The sequence below is a fragment of the Budorcas taxicolor genome, chromosome 3, assembly GCF_023091745.1.
Source record: "Budorcas taxicolor isolate Tak-1 chromosome 3, Takin1.1, whole genome shotgun sequence".
NCBI lineage: Eukaryota > Metazoa > Chordata > Mammalia > Artiodactyla > Bovidae > Budorcas > Budorcas taxicolor.
The window spans coordinates 16051605-16068549 of NC_068912.1; the positions used below are offsets into that span (position 1 = coordinate 16051605).

General features: G+C 57.0%; 1 protein-coding gene and 1 non-coding gene across 5 annotated transcripts; one reads left to right on the forward strand and one right to left on the reverse strand.

The window, feature by feature from the left end:
- The first annotated feature begins 371 nt into the window (after positions 1-371).
- Positions 372-16786, forward strand: PBXIP1 (PBX homeobox interacting protein 1). Of its 4 annotated transcripts, XM_052636507.1 has the most exons (13): positions 372-636; positions 1097-1146; positions 1771-1875; positions 7753-7839; positions 10156-10282; positions 10514-10578; positions 10657-10825; positions 12293-12523; positions 12646-12669; positions 13011-13093; positions 13330-13458; positions 14060-15279; positions 15746-16786. In XM_052636507.1, the coding sequence occupies exons 1-13, from the start codon at positions 534-536 to the stop codon at positions 15825-15827; spliced, it is 2475 nt and encodes an 824-aa protein (XP_052492467.1). In that variant the 5' UTR covers positions 372-533; the 3' UTR covers positions 15828-16786. The 4 variants fall into 4 exon arrangements, with proteins under 4 accessions (XP_052492467.1, XP_052492469.1, XP_052492468.1 ...); XM_052636509.1 differs by lacking the exons at positions 372-636; positions 1097-1146; positions 1771-1875 and adding an exon at positions 5138-5254; XM_052636508.1 differs by lacking the exons at positions 372-636; positions 1097-1146; positions 1771-1875 and adding an exon at positions 5364-5479.
- On the reverse strand, positions 9550-9681 carry LOC128045884 (small nucleolar RNA SNORA51). The gene has a single exon (XR_008199214.1). It is a non-coding gene; the product is annotated as a small nucleolar RNA SNORA51 (small nucleolar RNA).
- Positions 16787-16945: the final 159 nt, after the last annotated feature.

Consider the following 16945-nt stretch of genomic DNA (forward strand, 5'->3'; position numbering starts at 1 on the left):
GGGGCGTGCGGGGCCACCACGCCAGGGGATGTTCGAGTCTGCAGCGGGGACCGAGGCGGGGTGGGATCGCGGACAGCCCGACCCCAGGCGGCTCGGGCCAGCGTGCACCCCTGCGGCGGCCCCTCGGCGCGGGATGGTACGGCCCAGCCGCAGGGCCGACGGCTGCCGTCTTCCCTAGCGAGCCGGCACGCCGCGCTCCCGGGCTGGAGACGGCCTCCCCCAGGCTTGCGCCTTGGTACGGCCCTGCCCGCCCAGCGCTAGGGGGAGGGTCTGGCCCGGGCCTTGCTCCCCCTCCTCGCCGAGCGCAGTGGTGGCTGCCACGCCGAATTCCGCTTCCTGTGGCTGCGGTCGCTGGCGGGCGGTGAGGCAGGGTGTGCGTGCAGTTGGCGCCGCGGCTCGGCACCCCCGCCTCGCCGCACCTCGGGCTTGCTGCCGCGCGGGGGCCTGCGCCGCCCCTGCCTTCTCTTCCGGGCCATGGTGCAACCCGAGGGCGCGTCCGTCCCCCGCCGCTGCTGACCCGGGTCCCCCACTCCATGGCCGCCTCGGCGCCGCCCCCACCGGACAAGCTGGAGGGAGGTGGCGGCCCCGCACCGCCCCCCGCGCCGCCCAGCACCGGGAGAAAGCAGGGCAAGGCCGGTGAGACGCTGAGGGGGCTGGGGCTGGCGAGGCTCGGAACTCTCGGACCTTGGAGGGAGGGCTGGTGGGCCGGGGAGGTGGCGGCTCTCAGGCTGAGGGCCCTGAAGAGACGGGAGGCTCAGTGGAAAGGATAGGTGGGTGAAGCCCTCCAGGGGTTGGGGACGAGGGGTCACTGACTGCCAGTCCTAGAGTTTGGGGCACCTGGAATGAAGGAGCCACTTGGGAGTCTGAGGCTATCAAGAGATGGGGACGTCTCATTTAAAGGGAGAGGCAGCTGAGAGTGTGGCATCCCATTTATTCTTCATAGTGTATCTTCGTTAGTATCTAACAAAGTAGATACTAAGTAAATAAACAAGAATATATTGAAATTAGAAGAATCTCCTAGATCGTGCTTGGGAGAGAGGATGTTGGGGAAACCTCAGGGAAACTTGTTTGTGTCTGCCTTTTACTGCCTTTCCAGGTTTGCAAATGAAGAGTCCAGAAAAGAAGCGAAGGAAGTCAAATACTCAGGTGAATGGTGGTTGGTTGTGGGGGTAATTTCTGGTAGCCCGTTTGGGTTCTCTGTTCTCCCACCCCAATGTCTTCATCTTGCATCAGCTACAGGGAGAAGAGAAAGTTGTCTTTCTTACTTTTTCTGGTCCTTTCCTTCAGTTTTATATTTTGGGAGTAGGGTAGGGATGAGACGATTTGACCAGAGATTTTATCAGTGGGGATTAGAATCGTCCTCTCCCCTTTGTGTCCTGTTCCAGTTCCCCCATGATGATAACAACTATCACTTGCTGAACCTTTTCTAAGTATCAGGGATTGTGCTAAAATGCTTCAATGGCTTTGGGAGGTAGGCATTGTCACAGTTTTACAGATGAGAAACCTGAAGCTTAAACATGTTCAATGCCTGCTCCAGGGCTTTGAGGTTACTCAGTGTCAAAACTGGGATTCCAGTGTAGTTCTGCCTGTTTTCAAAACAGTTACGCACTATGTTGGTTGTGCTCTCCACTGTGTTTCTTTGTTGCAGTCTAAGGTCCGTCTGAACTGGCCCGTACCAGCCTCTAAAACTGTGTACTGTGTTTCCGATGCTCTCTTGGTTTAGCTCTGGGTCTCTCTCCATGATCCTCTTTCCCTTATCTTTTTCCCCAGGGCCCTGCGTACTCTCACCTGACGGAGTTTGCACCACCCCCAACTCCCATGGTGGATCACCTGGTTGCATCCAACCCTTTTGAGGATGACTTTGGAGCCCCTAAGGTGGGGGGCACAGCCCCTCCATTCCTTGGCAGTCCCGTCCCCTTTGGGGGCTTCCGTGTCCAGGGGGGCATGGCAGGCCAGGTACCCCCAGGCTATGGCACTGGGGGTGGAGGAGGTCCTCAGCCTCTTCGTCGACAGCCACCCCCTTTCCCTCCCAGCCCCATGGGCCCTGCTTTCAACATGCCCCCCCAGGGCCCTGGCTATCCACCCCCAGGTAACATGAATTTTCCCAGCCAACCCTTCAACCAGCCTCTGGGTCAGAACTTTAGCCCACCTGGTGGGCAGATGATGCCAGGCCCGGTGGGGGGATTTGGCCCCATGATCTCACCCACCATGGGACAACCTCCCAGAGGGGAGCTGGGCCCCCCTTCTCTCCCCCAACGCTTTGCCCAGCCAGGGGCACCTTTTGGCCCTTCTCCTCTCCAGAGACCTGTTCAGGGGCTCCCCAGCCTGCCTCCCAACACAAGTCCCTTCCCTGGTCCGGACCCTGGCTTTTCTGGCCCTGGTGGTGAGGATGGGGGGAAGCCCTTAAATCCCGCTGCGCCCACTGCTTTTCCCCAGGAGCCCCACTCGGGCTCCCCAGCTGCTGCTGTTAATGGGAATCAGCCCAGTTTTCCTCCAAACAGCAGTGGGCGGGGTGGGGGCACTCCAGATGCCAATAGCCTGGCACCCCCTGGAAAGGCAGGTGGGGGCTCAGGACCCCAGCCTCCCCCAGGCCTGGTGTATCCATGTGGTGCCTGTCGGAGCGAGGTGAATGACGACCAAGATGCCATTCTGTGTGAGGCCTCCTGCCAGAAGTGGTTCCACCGTGAGTGCACGGGCATGACTGAGAGCGCCTATGGGCTGCTGACCACCGAGGCCTCTGCTGTCTGGGCCTGCGATCTCTGCCTCAAGACCAAGGAGATTCAGTCTGTCTACATCCGCGAGGGCATGGGGCAGCTGGTGGCCGCTAACGATGGGTGATGCTGGCGAGGGGCCCAGGGAAGTGCACATGTTCCTCCTTGCTCTTCCAGGGTGATTGCCTTCTTGTCTGGCTCTTGGTCCTGGTTTCCATCGGCTTCGCATCCCCATGGGGCAGAAAGCCAGTGGCTCCTGGGGGCAGAAAAAGGAACTGAGGTGGCCAGGCAGAAGAGCCTGTATCTCTCACTCTTGTGGAAACTTACGTATTGAGATCTACAGAGGTTCAGGAAACCAAAGCCCTGCCAAGCAGAGCCATTTTTGGTGGCTATCTCTGGAAACCCAGGGGTATGGCTGCAAGAGGAAAGAGGCTGGAGGAAGATCCGAAGGGCAGGGGTGTCCCCTCTACAGATGATGGATGCCCCCAACACCTGTGCCTAACATGCCTCTCTAGCTCCACAGCTCCAGCCTTAGTGTTTGGAGTCCAGGATTAAAGGTTTCTGGCCAGAGGAGTTGGGGTCTCTTCCCATCTCTGCGGTAGCCCTTTCATGGGCGCTGGGAGATAGCTTTAGGGAATAAATGGAGATTTTCCCCTTTTCCTACCTTCCCCTTGTCTCCTTCACCTGTCCAACTCGTCCCCCTTCAGAAACCAAATAGCTTGAAGAAGCAGGAGAGTACGTGGCTATGGCAGTTCTTGGTGATCTGGGGCTTGGAGACAGTAGGTAAGATGCTGTCAGGACATATCTCCCTCATACCAAAGTCATTGGTCCTTTCTCAGCCTCTCTTGTGCTTTTTCCCTGATGATCATGTTTTTGCCAAAAAGTGGGATGTGTGGTCTGACAGACCAGAATATTTGACATTCAGACTGTCCTGGAAGCCCAGATTCTGTGGTTGTACACCTCTCTTCCCGCTCCGCTCCCCCAAGCGCTGGTCTTCAGCTTCGGCGCCTTGAGTTCCCTGCCTTGATGGAAGGAAAGCTTGAAAAGGCACAGAGCCCTTATACCTCATTTTCCCTCCTGATAAAAGGATCCGTGCCACAGCCTGCGGGTTGGGGAGTCTGCAGGACCCTCGTTGCTGTGGTACTAGAATGCAGTCCAGAGCCTGGATGCTTTTGCTCCCCTCTCTCCCTGCTGTTCTATCTTCTCTGGCCTGGTAATCGAGCTGTTCTCATCCTTCTCAGATAAAATCCGTGCCAGGGCTTTATTTTTTATGTTTTAAGCACTGCCTGCCAGAGATGGGCCTCCCATGAGGAGCCCCTCACAGCTGCATGCTGTTCCCTACAGCTCCTACACACATTCCTCAAGTGGGGTAGGGAAGGCAGGCTAGGGGTCTGGCCCTGAGAGGAGCTGGTGGTCCCCTGCCCCCACTTCTCCTGGGACCTTATACATGTGAAGAGGAGACAGGTATACTGCAGAACTCTTGTCTTCCCTGGGTGGAGCATGCAGCCTTCGAGGGTGTGCGAAGGAAGGGAGGGGCCTCTGGGCTTCTCTTTTCCAGTGTTCCCTGCCATCTAGGCGCAGAGATGGCAACCCCTTCACTGCTCAACTTCGTGTTGTGTTTGTGGTTCTGTTTGCCCCTCTTTTTATCTGTTGATGTTTTTGTGGTCTCCGCCCCGCTCCCCCACCCCTGCATTTTGTAAGATGGCTCCTGGCCAGGGATGGGGGCAGTGTCTGGTCAATCCCTCTCTCCCTCTCATGCCACTGCTTTTTGGAAGAAAGTGGGGGTGGCAGAGATGTGGTGGGGAAAGTTTTGTATGGTTGGATTAATAAAATGACTTGGAAGATCCACACCCGGACTCCTTGGTGTTGGTGTGCACAAGGTGGGAATGAGTCAGTCACTGCTGGTGAGGATGGTTGGGGGGTGAGGACAGGGACCCCCCCCAGGGTCCCTGGAAGTGGGGATAGCAGGAAGAGTCAGCCCCCTGAGCTGACCTAATACAAGCTGTGGAGCCTGGGGAGGCATCTTTGCCCCAGCTCTCCCTGCGTCCCTGCTGTGAGAAACAAGTTTCCTTTCTGAGCACATTCCTGAGCCAGGCCTAGAGCCAAGCAGGATCTTCGGCTCCAAGGCTTCAGGGAGACAATTGCCATTAGTGCTTCTTGGTGTAGTGCCCCACTCCCACTCCTGAGTTAGGAGGTCAGTGTAGCTCCAGGGGTGGGGGAAGGGGCTGCCCTGGTCTAGCAAATTGCATTTTAGGATGCTTTTCAGTACCCCCTGCCCCCGCCTCCTTTAAAAAAGAATAGTGGCATCCTTAAACAATCGGCGCCAGGGTGAGCATAGGGACAACCCACACTTTGCCACTCTCCTCCCCCATCCTGCAGCTGTCTCTTGTCTATCCTGGGACCAACCTGGCTCCTTGTCCTGGACATGCCACCTGCTTGCCTTTCAGTTCTGAGTCTTCCCTTCAGAAGTTGTTTAGCCACTGGAAAAGGAGGGGAGGTGACCCCCAGTTGAGTTTGCTGGAACCCCAGTGTCCCACCGGGAGGTAAGTCCAGGTTTAGGGGCTCTGCAGGCGGCCTCCCCGCCCCGCCTCCGCCGCACCCCCGCGGCTCTCAAGTGTAGCTATTATTGGCCAAAAGTTTCCGCCCCTCTCAGGGAAGTTGACTCTCCATTGGTCAGTTCTCAGTCACGTGACCTTCCTTTCTTGTGCCTGTGAAGTCGGAGAGGCCTCAACAAGTTCAGCTGAAGACTGAAGCAAGAGCTGGGTCAGGTAATGCCCTAGCGGGGCAGGGGCAACAGAGATCCCCAGGAGAGGAAGGATAGAGGAGAGGAAGGGTAGAACGTTGAAGGGTTGAGTTCCACCCAGGATCTATAGAGCTGTTTGTCACTTCTGGGCCGGGAGGGAGGGGGATCATGGGCGGCCGTTTCCAAAACAGGAACTTGCTGTGGGTCTCCCAGACAAGTTTTTGTAGCCCTGGGTGCTTTATTTTAAAGGTTTGGGGGAGCAGCTCTTAGAGGGGTTGAAATTAGCTGGACAAAACTTCCCAGCTGTGAACAGAGTGGCAGAGCTCCCCCTTTAGCTGTCTTTTGGAAATAGCACAAGTCCCTGACAATCCTTACAGGATGTTTTTGTTGAATCTTGCCTGAAAAAAGGAGAGGGAGTAGTGAGGAGGGGGTGGAGGTGGGTGTTCTTCCAAGAGGTTGATGAGAAGAAAGAGATCTGAAAGCAGCAGGGAAGGGTGGGAATTAGACAGCAAAAAGAACTTCCTAATAAGGCAGTGAGATGCTGGCCTGGGGGGAACAGGGAGAACTTATGGGATCTTCAGTGAATCCAACCAAGAGAGAGGTACCAGCCAGGGTTTGGAACCCTGAGTGCAGAGGTTCCGGACTGTATTCTGTTTGGGTCTCAGAAGTGTTTGTCTTGTTGACCCAAATACCGTTTCTGGTTTCCATGGAGACAGTGGGTCTGACATCACCCTGGTTGCCATAGTGCCTGCTTCTGGAGGACCTGAGCAGGCTGTACACAGCCAGGGGTAAACAGGGACTTCAGCCCAAGCTGCTGCCACTTCCTTCCTGCTGCCACCTGTTAAAAAGTCACACGCAGCAACTGGGGATGGGGAGATGATGACAGAGTGGCGGGGGTGGGGCCTGAGACCAGAAGGCCGCACAGTGATGGTTCTCTGGATGCCTGTAGAAGCCGGCCAGGGGTGTCCTGCTGGACTGCGGTGTGGGAAAGTCGCTGCAGCCATTCTCTCTCCTTGTGGGATGGGTGCCTGTCTCTGGGAGGCACTGTGTAGGGCTCCCACGGTGTGTCCTACTGAAGGGGGAAGTGTAGTGGTTTCCCATAGTAGAGCTGCCACGCTTCTACTCCAGCCTTACTTCCTCTCCCCAGGACTTCCTTTCAGGATCCTTTTCCACTTATCATCCTTCTAGCCCCTCAGCAAGCCGTCATGTAGCCTCTAAAGGATCAGAGTCCAAGACCAGGGGCTCAGCTAATCTGCCCCTCAGCTTTATGCCAGGGCCCAGTTGCCAGCCTGGGGCCATAGTGTTGGTCACGGAGGGAGGGGTAGGTCCTTCTCTTCTTGTCCTGCTTTGTGTCAGGCTTTTGAAGCTGGAGTGATTTCCCACCCTTACCCCACCATGTCAGAGCAGATTAGCAGGAATAGGGCCACAACCCTGGTTATTGTCCATGCTTTGCAAATGGTACAGTGCTTTCTGTATACATGATAGTTGCCACAAATCCCTTTTTAGTCACCTTCAAGTTTCCTCAGATGGAACGCTGGAGTTACTAAGAAGGGAAACAACCTAGAATGGAGAGTAACAAGGTAACTTACTAAAGGTACATTCAGATGGATGTAAGCTGTGCCATTGCTCTCGGCCCTGGCTGCACGTGAGAATCATTTGGGAGATTTTTCGGAGCCTGGTCCTTGGACTCAGTTATATCAGAATCTTAGGTGATTGATTCCATTGTGTAGCCAGTGAACAGCACCCCAAACTAGACCATACAAAGGACTTAACCGGTGGGTGATGGGTTGGTGGGAGACTTGTGGCTAACGAAGGCCATCGGCTCTTCTCTTCCAGGCCCTGGGGGAGGGGGTGGGATTGTGAGGGAGCTTGGGGAGGGGAAGGGAGGGCCAGATTGTTCCTCACTCTTCTCACTTGCTGTTCATCACTGGCAAGTCAAGTCAGCCAGTTTTGGGGCCTTTGTTTTCCCTGACTATAACATGAGAGAGTTGGCCTGGATTTTTCCCAGAGCTTTTCCAGCCCTGTGCTTCTCTGACCTTTCAAGGTCAGTTCCATTTCCCAGTTTCCCAAGGGCTCTTTTGGTCCCTGGGAAAGGCAAATTTCACTGCAGCTGTTGGTAGGTTCTGATTTGCAAGGCAAATGCTGCCTAGAATTCGGATTTGAGGGTCAGAAGGACTGGAACCAGGCTGGTTCTGGAAGTGACTGCCCAGCCCTCACACTTGGAACCCAGCTGAGGCTGCTGTCTGCATCCGACCTCCCCAAGGGAGCTGGAGTCCCTAAGAGAGCCTTTCTCTGCAGGTGGCAGCCTCAGCAGCTGCGGGGACCTCAGCAGTGATGGCCTCCTGCCCAGACTCGGACAATAGCTGGGTGCTTGCCGGCTCAGAGGTAGGAAGAGCAGGCCTGGGAACCATATGGAATGGGAGTTCTGGCCTGGCTGGGCTGCTTTTGGGGTCTGTCCCCCTTCCTTGCTCCTGGTGATCACACGTGTCACCTCCTGCTGGTTGTGAGAGGAACTCCAGGGGCAGGGAGAATACCATCAGGCCCCAGGAGTCAGGAGTTGGGACTTGGACCATGGCTTGAAAGAAGGGAATTGTCGGGGTAAGCTATGAGAAGCAGGGGAGAAATTCTGGTGGGGAGACCAGCATTAGCAAAGGTCCTGAAGCAGCAATAGATGAGCTGTGCTGGGGGAGACTGAGGAGGTCCGTTGGAGGAAGTGGAGACGTGGGCCAGACGGTGTTGAAGTGAGGTTGGATCAGAGCCTGTGAGCCTCCGGAGGAGGCCTATAGGGTCTGGCTCAGGCATTCAGGCCGCTCCTTGATGGAAAATAGCGGGCAGGCTCTGAGCTGGAGGGGGTCAGGACCATCACTGCTGTGGGCAGAGGGTGCAGCCACTATGTGGGCTGTGTGGGAACAGGGGGAGAGCGTTTTGAAGGTCCTGCAGTCCAGGTTGTAGTTGGCGGGACGAGAACCCAGTGGGCTCCTGTGACCCAAAGCCACTGAGAAGGGGGCTGGCAGGATGGGGAATGGAGTGGCTGGAGAGTTTGTCAAGGACTTGGTATGTTCATCTCCCAGGGAGGGAGGTAGCTGGGAAGTTTGAGTTAGAGACTTCGGGTTTGAGTGGCCTTGAAGAAATTTATGGGGAGTGAGGGAGCTGCCCTCAGTGTGATGCTGGAGCAGGACCCACAGGCTGGGGCTGGCTGGCAGAGCAGACAACTCCGCGCTCCCAGCCAGAGCCCTGGCTGCCTTTGCAGACAGCAGGGGGACCTCGGACCAGCTGTTTCGCCTCGCTGTCCTCCCTTTAACAAGGAGGAGTCGTGTTTCCTTTAATTTAGGAGGGACTGGGAGAAAAAGGTGACTTGAAATTGTAAAGAGGGACTTCCCTGGCGGTCCAGTGGTTAAGACTTTGCCTTCCAACTCAGGGGGTGCGGGTTAGATCCCTGTTCCAGAAGCTGAGATTCCCACATGCCTTGGGGCCAAAAAACCCAAACATAAAACAAAAGCCATATTGTAACAGATTCAATAAATACTTTTAAAATGGTACACATTAAAAAAAATCTTTTTTTAAAAAAGAGTCTTGTAAGGAAACATATTAAGGTCAAGAATTATTCTTGGAAGTTTAGTGGGAGCCATGGATAGGATGAGCAGGCGGTGGGCCTGCTGAGGGGCCGTTTGCAGAAAAAGGAGAGGCTGAGGCTGTAGATGGCTGGGCTGAGAGCACCCTGGGAGACAGGCTGGCGGTGGCTGGGGTGAGGTGGGCTTCCGTCAGCTCCTGGGAGACGGGTGTGCAGGGAGCCGGAAAGGCCGGAAAAGTTTGGCAGATGGAGCAGGTGGCTCGTTGTGAGAACTGGGGGGAAACCTGTGGGGGGATGGGACTCTGACCCTTAGGCTCCAGGGGACTTTGTTCTCTTGCCATCCTGAGTTGGTCACTTGTGGGGAGGGAGGCCCAGGCTGTAGCTGGCTTCTCTGGGGAGGTGGTGGTGAGTGTCAGGTTTGTATCGTGGTCCAGTGCCTTGGACCAGTGGTCCTTTTTTTTTTTTTTAATTAGTTTAATGTCTGATTGAATAACTTAATTCTTTTTTTTTTTTTTTTTTCAACTCCATGTCCTCCCCATTCACCATACAGACCAGGCAAAGTGCCTGCCTAGGCTGTTTGTAGGGTGGGTTTCCTCTGACTCCTCTTTCTATGCTGTCAGTGTAAGAACACAGTCTGTAGTAAGCACTACAAGCTCAAGTTAATTCCTGTAAATATAGGATTCCTTTAAAAATAACATTTACTTGTTTTTTTTTTTTGGCTGTGCTGGGTCTTCGTTGTGGGGTGCAGGATCTAGTTTCCTGACCAGGGATCAAACCCCGGCCCCTGGCATTGGGAACGCTGAGTCTTAGCCACTGGACCACCAAGAGAGTCCCTAGTGGTGCGTCTTCATTTCACAGAAACTTGGCCTCCAAAAGTTCCTCAGAGCAGCAAGTGAAGTGAGGGAATGGCCGAACACTGTGTCGAGCGGAGAGGTCACAGTGCCAGCCGCCCCCTGCCCCTTGCCCGCTTTGGAGCAGCCACTGCTGGGTGTGTTATGTATGTGTACAGTGCGGGCTGGGAACCCTGAGCACAGGCTGGTCTCGGGCACCCAGGAGAGCACCCCGTGCTCTCGGTTTCGTCCTGCCGTCCTCCCTCTAAAGCAGCCCTTCTGCTGTACCCCTGCCCCCAGAGCCTGCCTGTGGAGACCTTGGGCCCTGAATCTGGGAGGGACCCAGAATCCGAGAGAGCTCCTCAGGCCCCTCAGAGCCCCTCCAAGGCAGCTGCTGAGGAATTGGCTGGGACCTTGGATGGAGGAGGTAACAGGGCCCTGTTGAGGGGGGCGGTGCAGCCACCTGTCCTCCATGTTCTGGGGTTTCCCAGTTTCCTCAGGGAGAGGGAGGCCAGTTGGTCTTATTCCCAGCATTGGTCTCAGTTTAAAACCCTCCCTTATCCCATCCTGGCTTTCTCCTGTCCCTTCCTACCTGGTCGCGGCCTGTGGGAGCCAGGGGGGCCGTGGTGTTTTTCCTGAGTCTTTTCTCCTGCCACAGAGACAGTATCCCAGAGTGAGAGCTCCCAATCTGGGTCCATCCTGTCAGAGGAGGCTGAGGCCAAGGTGAGGACCTTCCCTGGGGGAAGGGCGGAAAGTGGGGAGGGCCAGGGAAGTGGGAAGTGCTCACGGCTGTGTCTGCAGCAGGGTGTCCTGGAAGGTGATGACCCTGGAGTGGAGCCCCCCGGCCCAGGAGACACAGAGGCCCAGGGAGACTTGGAGGAGCCCCCTGAGGTGGTGGGCCTGGAACCGGACTCACAGGACCTGGAGGATCAGAGCCCCTCCCGCAGCCTGCCTTCATCCCCCAAAACAGGTGAGAGTCCTGCTTGTTTCGCCTGTCACTATCCTTCTAGAAGGTGTTGGAGTGGGAATAGATAGACATCACTGCCGAGCACAGCTCTGGTCTAGGCCCTAGGACTTGGCAGCTTGGAGCCTTCCTTAAGCTGTGTCAGTGAACCCTCACCACCGTCACCCCTGGGAACGCTCAGGCTTAACTCACGCAGCTGATAAGTGGCAGGGCCTAGGTCTGGTCAACTCTTTCTTCTCTGCTGTGGGGCCTCCTCCTTACTTGCGTCTAGATTTAGCTCTCATTCCCTGAGTCCCCTCCACGAGTCAGCTCTGGGAAAGCAGCTTGGCTTCACGGCCTGTGTAGGAGGTGGACTAGACTGAGGCAAGGTGCAAGTCGGACTTGTGAGGGCGCAAAGGCAGTGTGATTAAGGTGCCCCCACGGGAAGGGCGGAGGGTGGGTTAGTCAGGGGACAGGTCGAGGGGGAGGGGGAGGCAGGGACAGCTGGGGAAAAGGTTCATACCGGAGGGGACATTGGAGTGGAACCTTGAGCAGAGTGGACTTTTGGGAGGTAGGGTAGGAGGAAGACAACGTTGCAGGCCAGGGCTGCAGCATCCACAAAGGGCTGGGTTCCCCGGTCCTGCACCGAGGAGGCTGCGTCCCAGGCTGGCGGCAGGAGGAGTGTGTGAATCCATCTCTGTTGAGGGGTGACAGGGTGGAGGGGGAGGCGGGGTCCGGGGCCATTTGGGGGCAGCTGCAGTCCGACGAAGCTGAGGAAGACCTGGACTAAGGCAGATACAAGGCATGTGCCACTGAGATCTTTAGGGGCCATGTTGTCGATCTGTGCATGGGAGGCAAAGAGGGAGGGCTGAGGTTGGCTCGTGGAGCCCTGGCGTCTTGCCCTGCATCGGGGAGTGCCAGGAGAGAACCAGGAGAGAACCAGGTTGGAGGGCAGCGTGTGGAGTGTTTGGTTCCCAGGGACAGCCAGGTGGAAGAGACCAGGAGGTGGTCAGACATGCAGGCCTGGAGCTCTAGGGAGGCCAGTCGGGAGTTACAGATGAGGGACTCAGTCTGCTCTGGGGGGAGCTGGCGGGGTGGGTGAGACTGGGCGATTGTGCATGCAGTGAGAAGAGCAGAAATGGTGCCAGGGAGACCTCAGCCTCTAGGACCAGGAGCAGCCAGGCGCTGAGAGGAGACGCTGAGAGGGCGTGGCCAGGTTTCCGACAGAACCAGGGCAGGGGGCACAGGTGGGAGCAGGAGGACGCTTTTAGGATGAAAGTCGCTCTTGTATCTTGTCTGTAGTAGAGAGGACTGGTCTTCAGCCTCCAGACTGGGCAGGGGTAGTCACTGATGCCCAGGCACATGTGGGAGGGTCTCCATGCGCTCCCTCTGTGATCAGGACTGGGGGTCTCCTGTGTTTTCCTCTGGTTCTGGTCTGTCTGTCCGTCCCGTCTCTCCAGTTGCCTTACTGCCCTGTCCCCCTCCCTCCCCCAGCTTGGATCAGGGAGGAGGCCCACCACTCCAGCAGCGAGGAGGACACCGATGTGGATGTGGCGGGTCTGCGGAGACGGCGGGGCCGGGAGCCCGGCACTCCTCAGCCCGCAGCCCCCCTGGGTGTGGAGGACCAGGTCCAGGGCGAGGGTGCGGGCGGGGAGCTGGGCATCTCCCTCAACATGTGTCTCCTCGGGTCCCTGGTCCTGCTGGGCCTGGGGATCCTCCTCTTCGGTGAGTGGTCCCCACCCCCCGCCGGCACCTTGAGCCTCTGCTGTGGCCCCTCTTGCAGCACTCCTACCCCATTCTCCCCCTGCCCCTGCGGGCCTGACCAGACTCCTCTGTCTCCATTTCAGGTGGTCTCTCAGAGTCTGAGAGTGGTGAGTGAGGATGGGGCCTGACCCGTTTGTGTCTGTCCCCTTCCAGCCCTGAGGGAGGCTGATGGGGGCAGTTCTCTGGGTCAGGAGTAGGGATCCTGGGGGCTATACATTTTTTGCTCAGTTATAGGCCTTATGTCAGCTATTTGGAGTGACCCTTGACCTTTTACCTTGCTGGACCCCTCAGCCATAGGGCGAGGTCCAGGGCAGGACAGTGACTGTGCGTGTTGGCAGGGTGGGGTGTTGGCAGGACTGGGGAGGGGGGCGGGGGGTGTTGCAGGAGGGGGAGGAGGAGAGGGCTCTGTGTGCCTTGAGGCCAGCTTCAGGATTCCACTTTCCCACAGGGCCTCTGGAGGAAGTGGACCTGCAGGTCTTGCCAGATATGGAGTCTGATACTGAGATGCTGGAGGCTGTGGGGGATGGGCAGGCATGTGTGACTGTCTCCATCTGTGTGAGGGGCCCGGTGGGGGCTGTCGGAGTTGTGGGGCTCGGCTGGGGTGACTGGCTCCTTTGCCCGTGTGTGTGTGTGTCTCTGTGTGTGTGTGTCTCTGTGTGTGTGTGTCTCTGTGTGTGTGTGTGTGTGTCTGTGTGTGTGTGTCTGTGTCTCTGTGTGTGTGTGTCTGCAGGCAGATTCTTTACTGACTGAGCTACCTTTGCCCTTAGGATGGACTACAGCAGCTACAGACCTCAGAGCTCCTGGACAGTGTCCCCAGCCTGCAGAACATGGCCCTTCTGCTGGATAAGCTGGCCAAGGAGAACCAGGACATCCGACTACTGCAGGCCCAGCTGCAGGTGGGCACAATCAGGATGGGGTGGGCTAGACACCCTCCCTAGGCCGCGTGTCTATCTGTCCAGTTTCTTCCACCCAAAGAAGTTTCCTGTGTTCACCCACATATGCTGACCCTCTCCCTTTCCCACTAGAGTCCAGTCATCTTCCATGTTTTGTTCCCGTCCTGCATGCTAAGGGTTAGGCCAGGACTGGCATACCTGCTTCACGTGGCATGCCACCTCTGCTTGATTGGCATGGTCTACCTGGAGCCTTGTGTGGAGAAGGATTTGAAGAACAGGCCAAGACTCAGTGGGAAAGAAGTGCTGTGATTAGTTAATAATATCTGTTCTGGGTATAGGAGGTTGAAATAGGGCAATGAAAGTCCTACCTTGGCTCTCTTTAGGTGAATTAAAGACATTGTGGGCTTATAAACAGACAAAGCTAAGACCTGTGGTAGAATTTGGGGATCCCAGGGTCAGGTGAAGGGTGTGGATGGGGTGGGAGATGAGAACCAAATCCTCTGAGTCTCTCAGGCCATAAAGGCTGTAATGGAATGGAATTCGGGTAGCAGGCACTGGACCCATCCTTGACGACTCCCTGGACCCTCTATTACTCCCATTCCAGGCCCAGAAGGAAGAGCTTCAGAGCCTGATGCGTCAGCCCAAAGGGCTAGAAGAGGAGAATGCCCGGCTCCGAGGGGCCCTCCAGCAGGGCGAAGCCTCCCAGCGGGCCCTGGAGTCAGAGCTGCAGCAGCTGCGGGCCCAGCTTCAGGGACTGGAGGCTGACTGCGTCCAGGGTGCAGATGGAGAGTGTCTCCAGTGGGGCAGAGGCCCACAAGCTGGCAAGGTCACCAAGGAGCAAGGCCCTACAGGGCAGGAGCCAAGCCCTGGTTTCCTGGAGCAAAAGAAACAGCTAGAGGCTGAGGCCCAGGCATTAAGGCAAGAGTTGGAGCAGCAGCGGCGGCTGCTGGGGTCTGTGCAGCAGGACCTGGAACGGAGCTTGAGGAAGGCAGGCCGAGGGGATCCAGCCCGGGCTGGCCTGGCTGAGTTGGGTCACAGGCTGGCCCAGAAGCTGCAGGGCCTGGAGGACCAGCGCCCTGGGATCCCTGCCAATGTCTCAGAGGCCTGGCATCAGAAGCCTCACTTCCAGAATTCCAGGGAGCGGAGTGGGAAGGAAAAGTGGTGGTATAGGCAAGGGGATTGGAAGGCCGAGGCCTGGAAACATAAGATGGAGGCATCTGGCCGGGAGAAGAGCTGGCGGGGTGAGGAGGACAGGGAGCTGGCGGGGAGGCGGAAGGAGGGTAAGCCAAGGGTGGAGGAGTGGGCCGGCAAGAAGGATGGCAAGCGGCAGCGTGCCAAGGAGCCCCCCAGGAAAAGTGGGCGCCCCCACCCCTCCGGAGAAAGGCAGAAACACCCTCGGTGGAAGGAAGGGGCTAAAGATGGGCATGACCCCCTGCCACTCTGGGCAGAGCTGTCTAGGCACAAGTACCAGGCACCGCAGGGCTGCTCAGGTGTGCACGAGTGTGCCCGGCAGGAGGGCCTGGCCTTCTTTGGCATAGAGCTAGCCCCCGTGCGGCAACAGGAGCTGGCCTCTCTGCTGAGGACGTACCTGGCGCGACTGCCCTGGGCCAGGCCGCTGACCGAGGAGCTGCCCCTCTCTCCCGCTTACTTCGGTGAGGATGGTATCTTCCGCCACGACCGCCTCCGCTTCCACGACTTTGTAGACGCCTTGGAGGACCGGCTGGAGGAGGTGGCGGTGAGAGAAACAGGTGATGACGACGCGGTGGACGACTTTGAGGATTTCATCTTCAGCCATTTCTTTGGAGACAAAGCACTGAAGAAGAGGTGGGCGGCTGTGGGGGAGCTGGGTCAGTGGGACAGAGCAGGGGGCGGGAGGTGATGGTGGGCCGAGGTGTCTGTGTGTATGTGTGGAGCCAGGGCCCTGAGTTGGGGGTGTTCAGTTTGAGGTTTTGTCTCTTGAGGGCAGAGAGCTGAGCCTGTGCTCAGCCCAGAGTGGTCCTGGGGAGTCCCCTTTGGGGCTAGAGTGTTTTTCCTCCCAAGTTGCCCTGTGCTGACCATACCTGTGTGGTCTGGGGGGTAAGAGAGATTGCTTCCTGTCTCCTCAGCTGGGGCCTTGTCCTGGGACACCAGGTCTGGCCACACTCCCCTCCCGCCAGTCTGATGGATGGTGGCTGCCGTGTCCCTTGCCTTAGGGGGAACGGGGTCCCCTCTCAGGGGCCCCCCTTCTCATCACATGACATTGTTCTCTAAAGGCCTCCTCCTGCCTCCACTCCCTGCCCCCCCCCAACAGGTCTGGGAAGAAGGACAAACATTTGCAGAACTCCAGAGTTGTGGGGCCCAGGGAGGAGCACAGCCCCCACCGCCGGGGCTGAGGGCCCGCGTTATCTGTCCCCTGGGAACCGTTAAGCTGCCGCCTCCCTCGGCTCGGTTGATGTCATTAGGTGTCCTTCACAGAGCAGCGTGGAGATCACCCAGCCCAAAAGGCCTTAGCTGGAGCTGCTGTGCTGTCTATGCAAATGAATGCAAATTCTTAGGGCCGTGACCCTTGCAGCGGATTGTGAAGGGGGGATGGGAGAGAAGCCTGTTGGGGTAAGAGGTATGGGGCAATTCAGATTCTAAAGCCAGAGTGCTTGTGTGTGTGGTGTGTGTGTCTGTGTTTGTAGGGTGGGATATGAGGTATGGGGGCAATTCAGATTCTAAAGTCAGAGAACTTGTGTGTGTGTCTGTCTGTCTGTCTGTCTGTCTGTCTGTAGGGGGTCCCAGAGTGGGCCCCTCGGCTGCACACAATGACCCATGCACCCTGGGATTCGATTCACCCCGCTGGCTCCCGGCTGGCTGGAGGCCCAGCATGAAGGCTTTCCCTGGGGTTTTGTTAGATTTGGAACGAGCTATCCCTAGGGAATCGAATCCCCCCTTTTAGCCCTGCTCCTCACATGGCCTCACCTCTGCTTGTGAACTGTAGACTCAGATTCCAATAAAATTCTGTAGGAGCTGTGACATTGGGTGGGGGCTCTGTCGCTTAGGGCTGTTTCTAAGCTCAGGGGAAGCCCACACCCACCACCTCATACTGGTACTCACCTTCTCCTTTCCCCGTCACCTCACCCTCCCCGCAAACCTCAGGCCTTCTGGGCTGGAACTCCCCATTTTGCTCACAGCTGTCTTGGCTGCATCCCTGGGAGATGTAGAAATATGCAAGTGGGTTTTGGGCTCAAATCCAGGTTGAGTGATTTTGAGCAAATTAATCCCTGGGAACCTTGGGTTTCAAATCCCCAAAAAGGGAAATTGAAGGGCTGGGGACTCTTTCAGCAGGATTGTAAATAAATCAATGTAAACAAAATATGTGTCCAGTATTTGGCGCTCAGAAGTGATTTCACTCCCTTTAGAGTGTGGAGGAGGGTGGAGGAGGGGCTCCCCACCCCCACCTCACAGCACTGGCTTCTGCGTTGGGGGAGGTGAGGGAACCACTAGGTGGCGCCCTGGCTCCACATTT

Coding starts and splice junctions, on each gene's coding strand:
- PBXIP1 (XM_052636507.1), top strand. CDS start 534: ATGGCCGCCTCGGCGCCGCCCCCACCGGACAAGCTGGAGGGAGGTGGC. Junction 637..1,096: donor GAGAAAGCAGGGCAAGGCCG/GTGAGACGCTGA, acceptor CTGCCTTTCCAG/GTTTGCAAATGAAGAGTCCA. Junction 10,826..12,292: donor GCCTTCATCCCCCAAAACAG/GTGAGAGTCCTG, acceptor TCCCTCCCCCAG/CTTGGATCAGGGAGGAGGCC.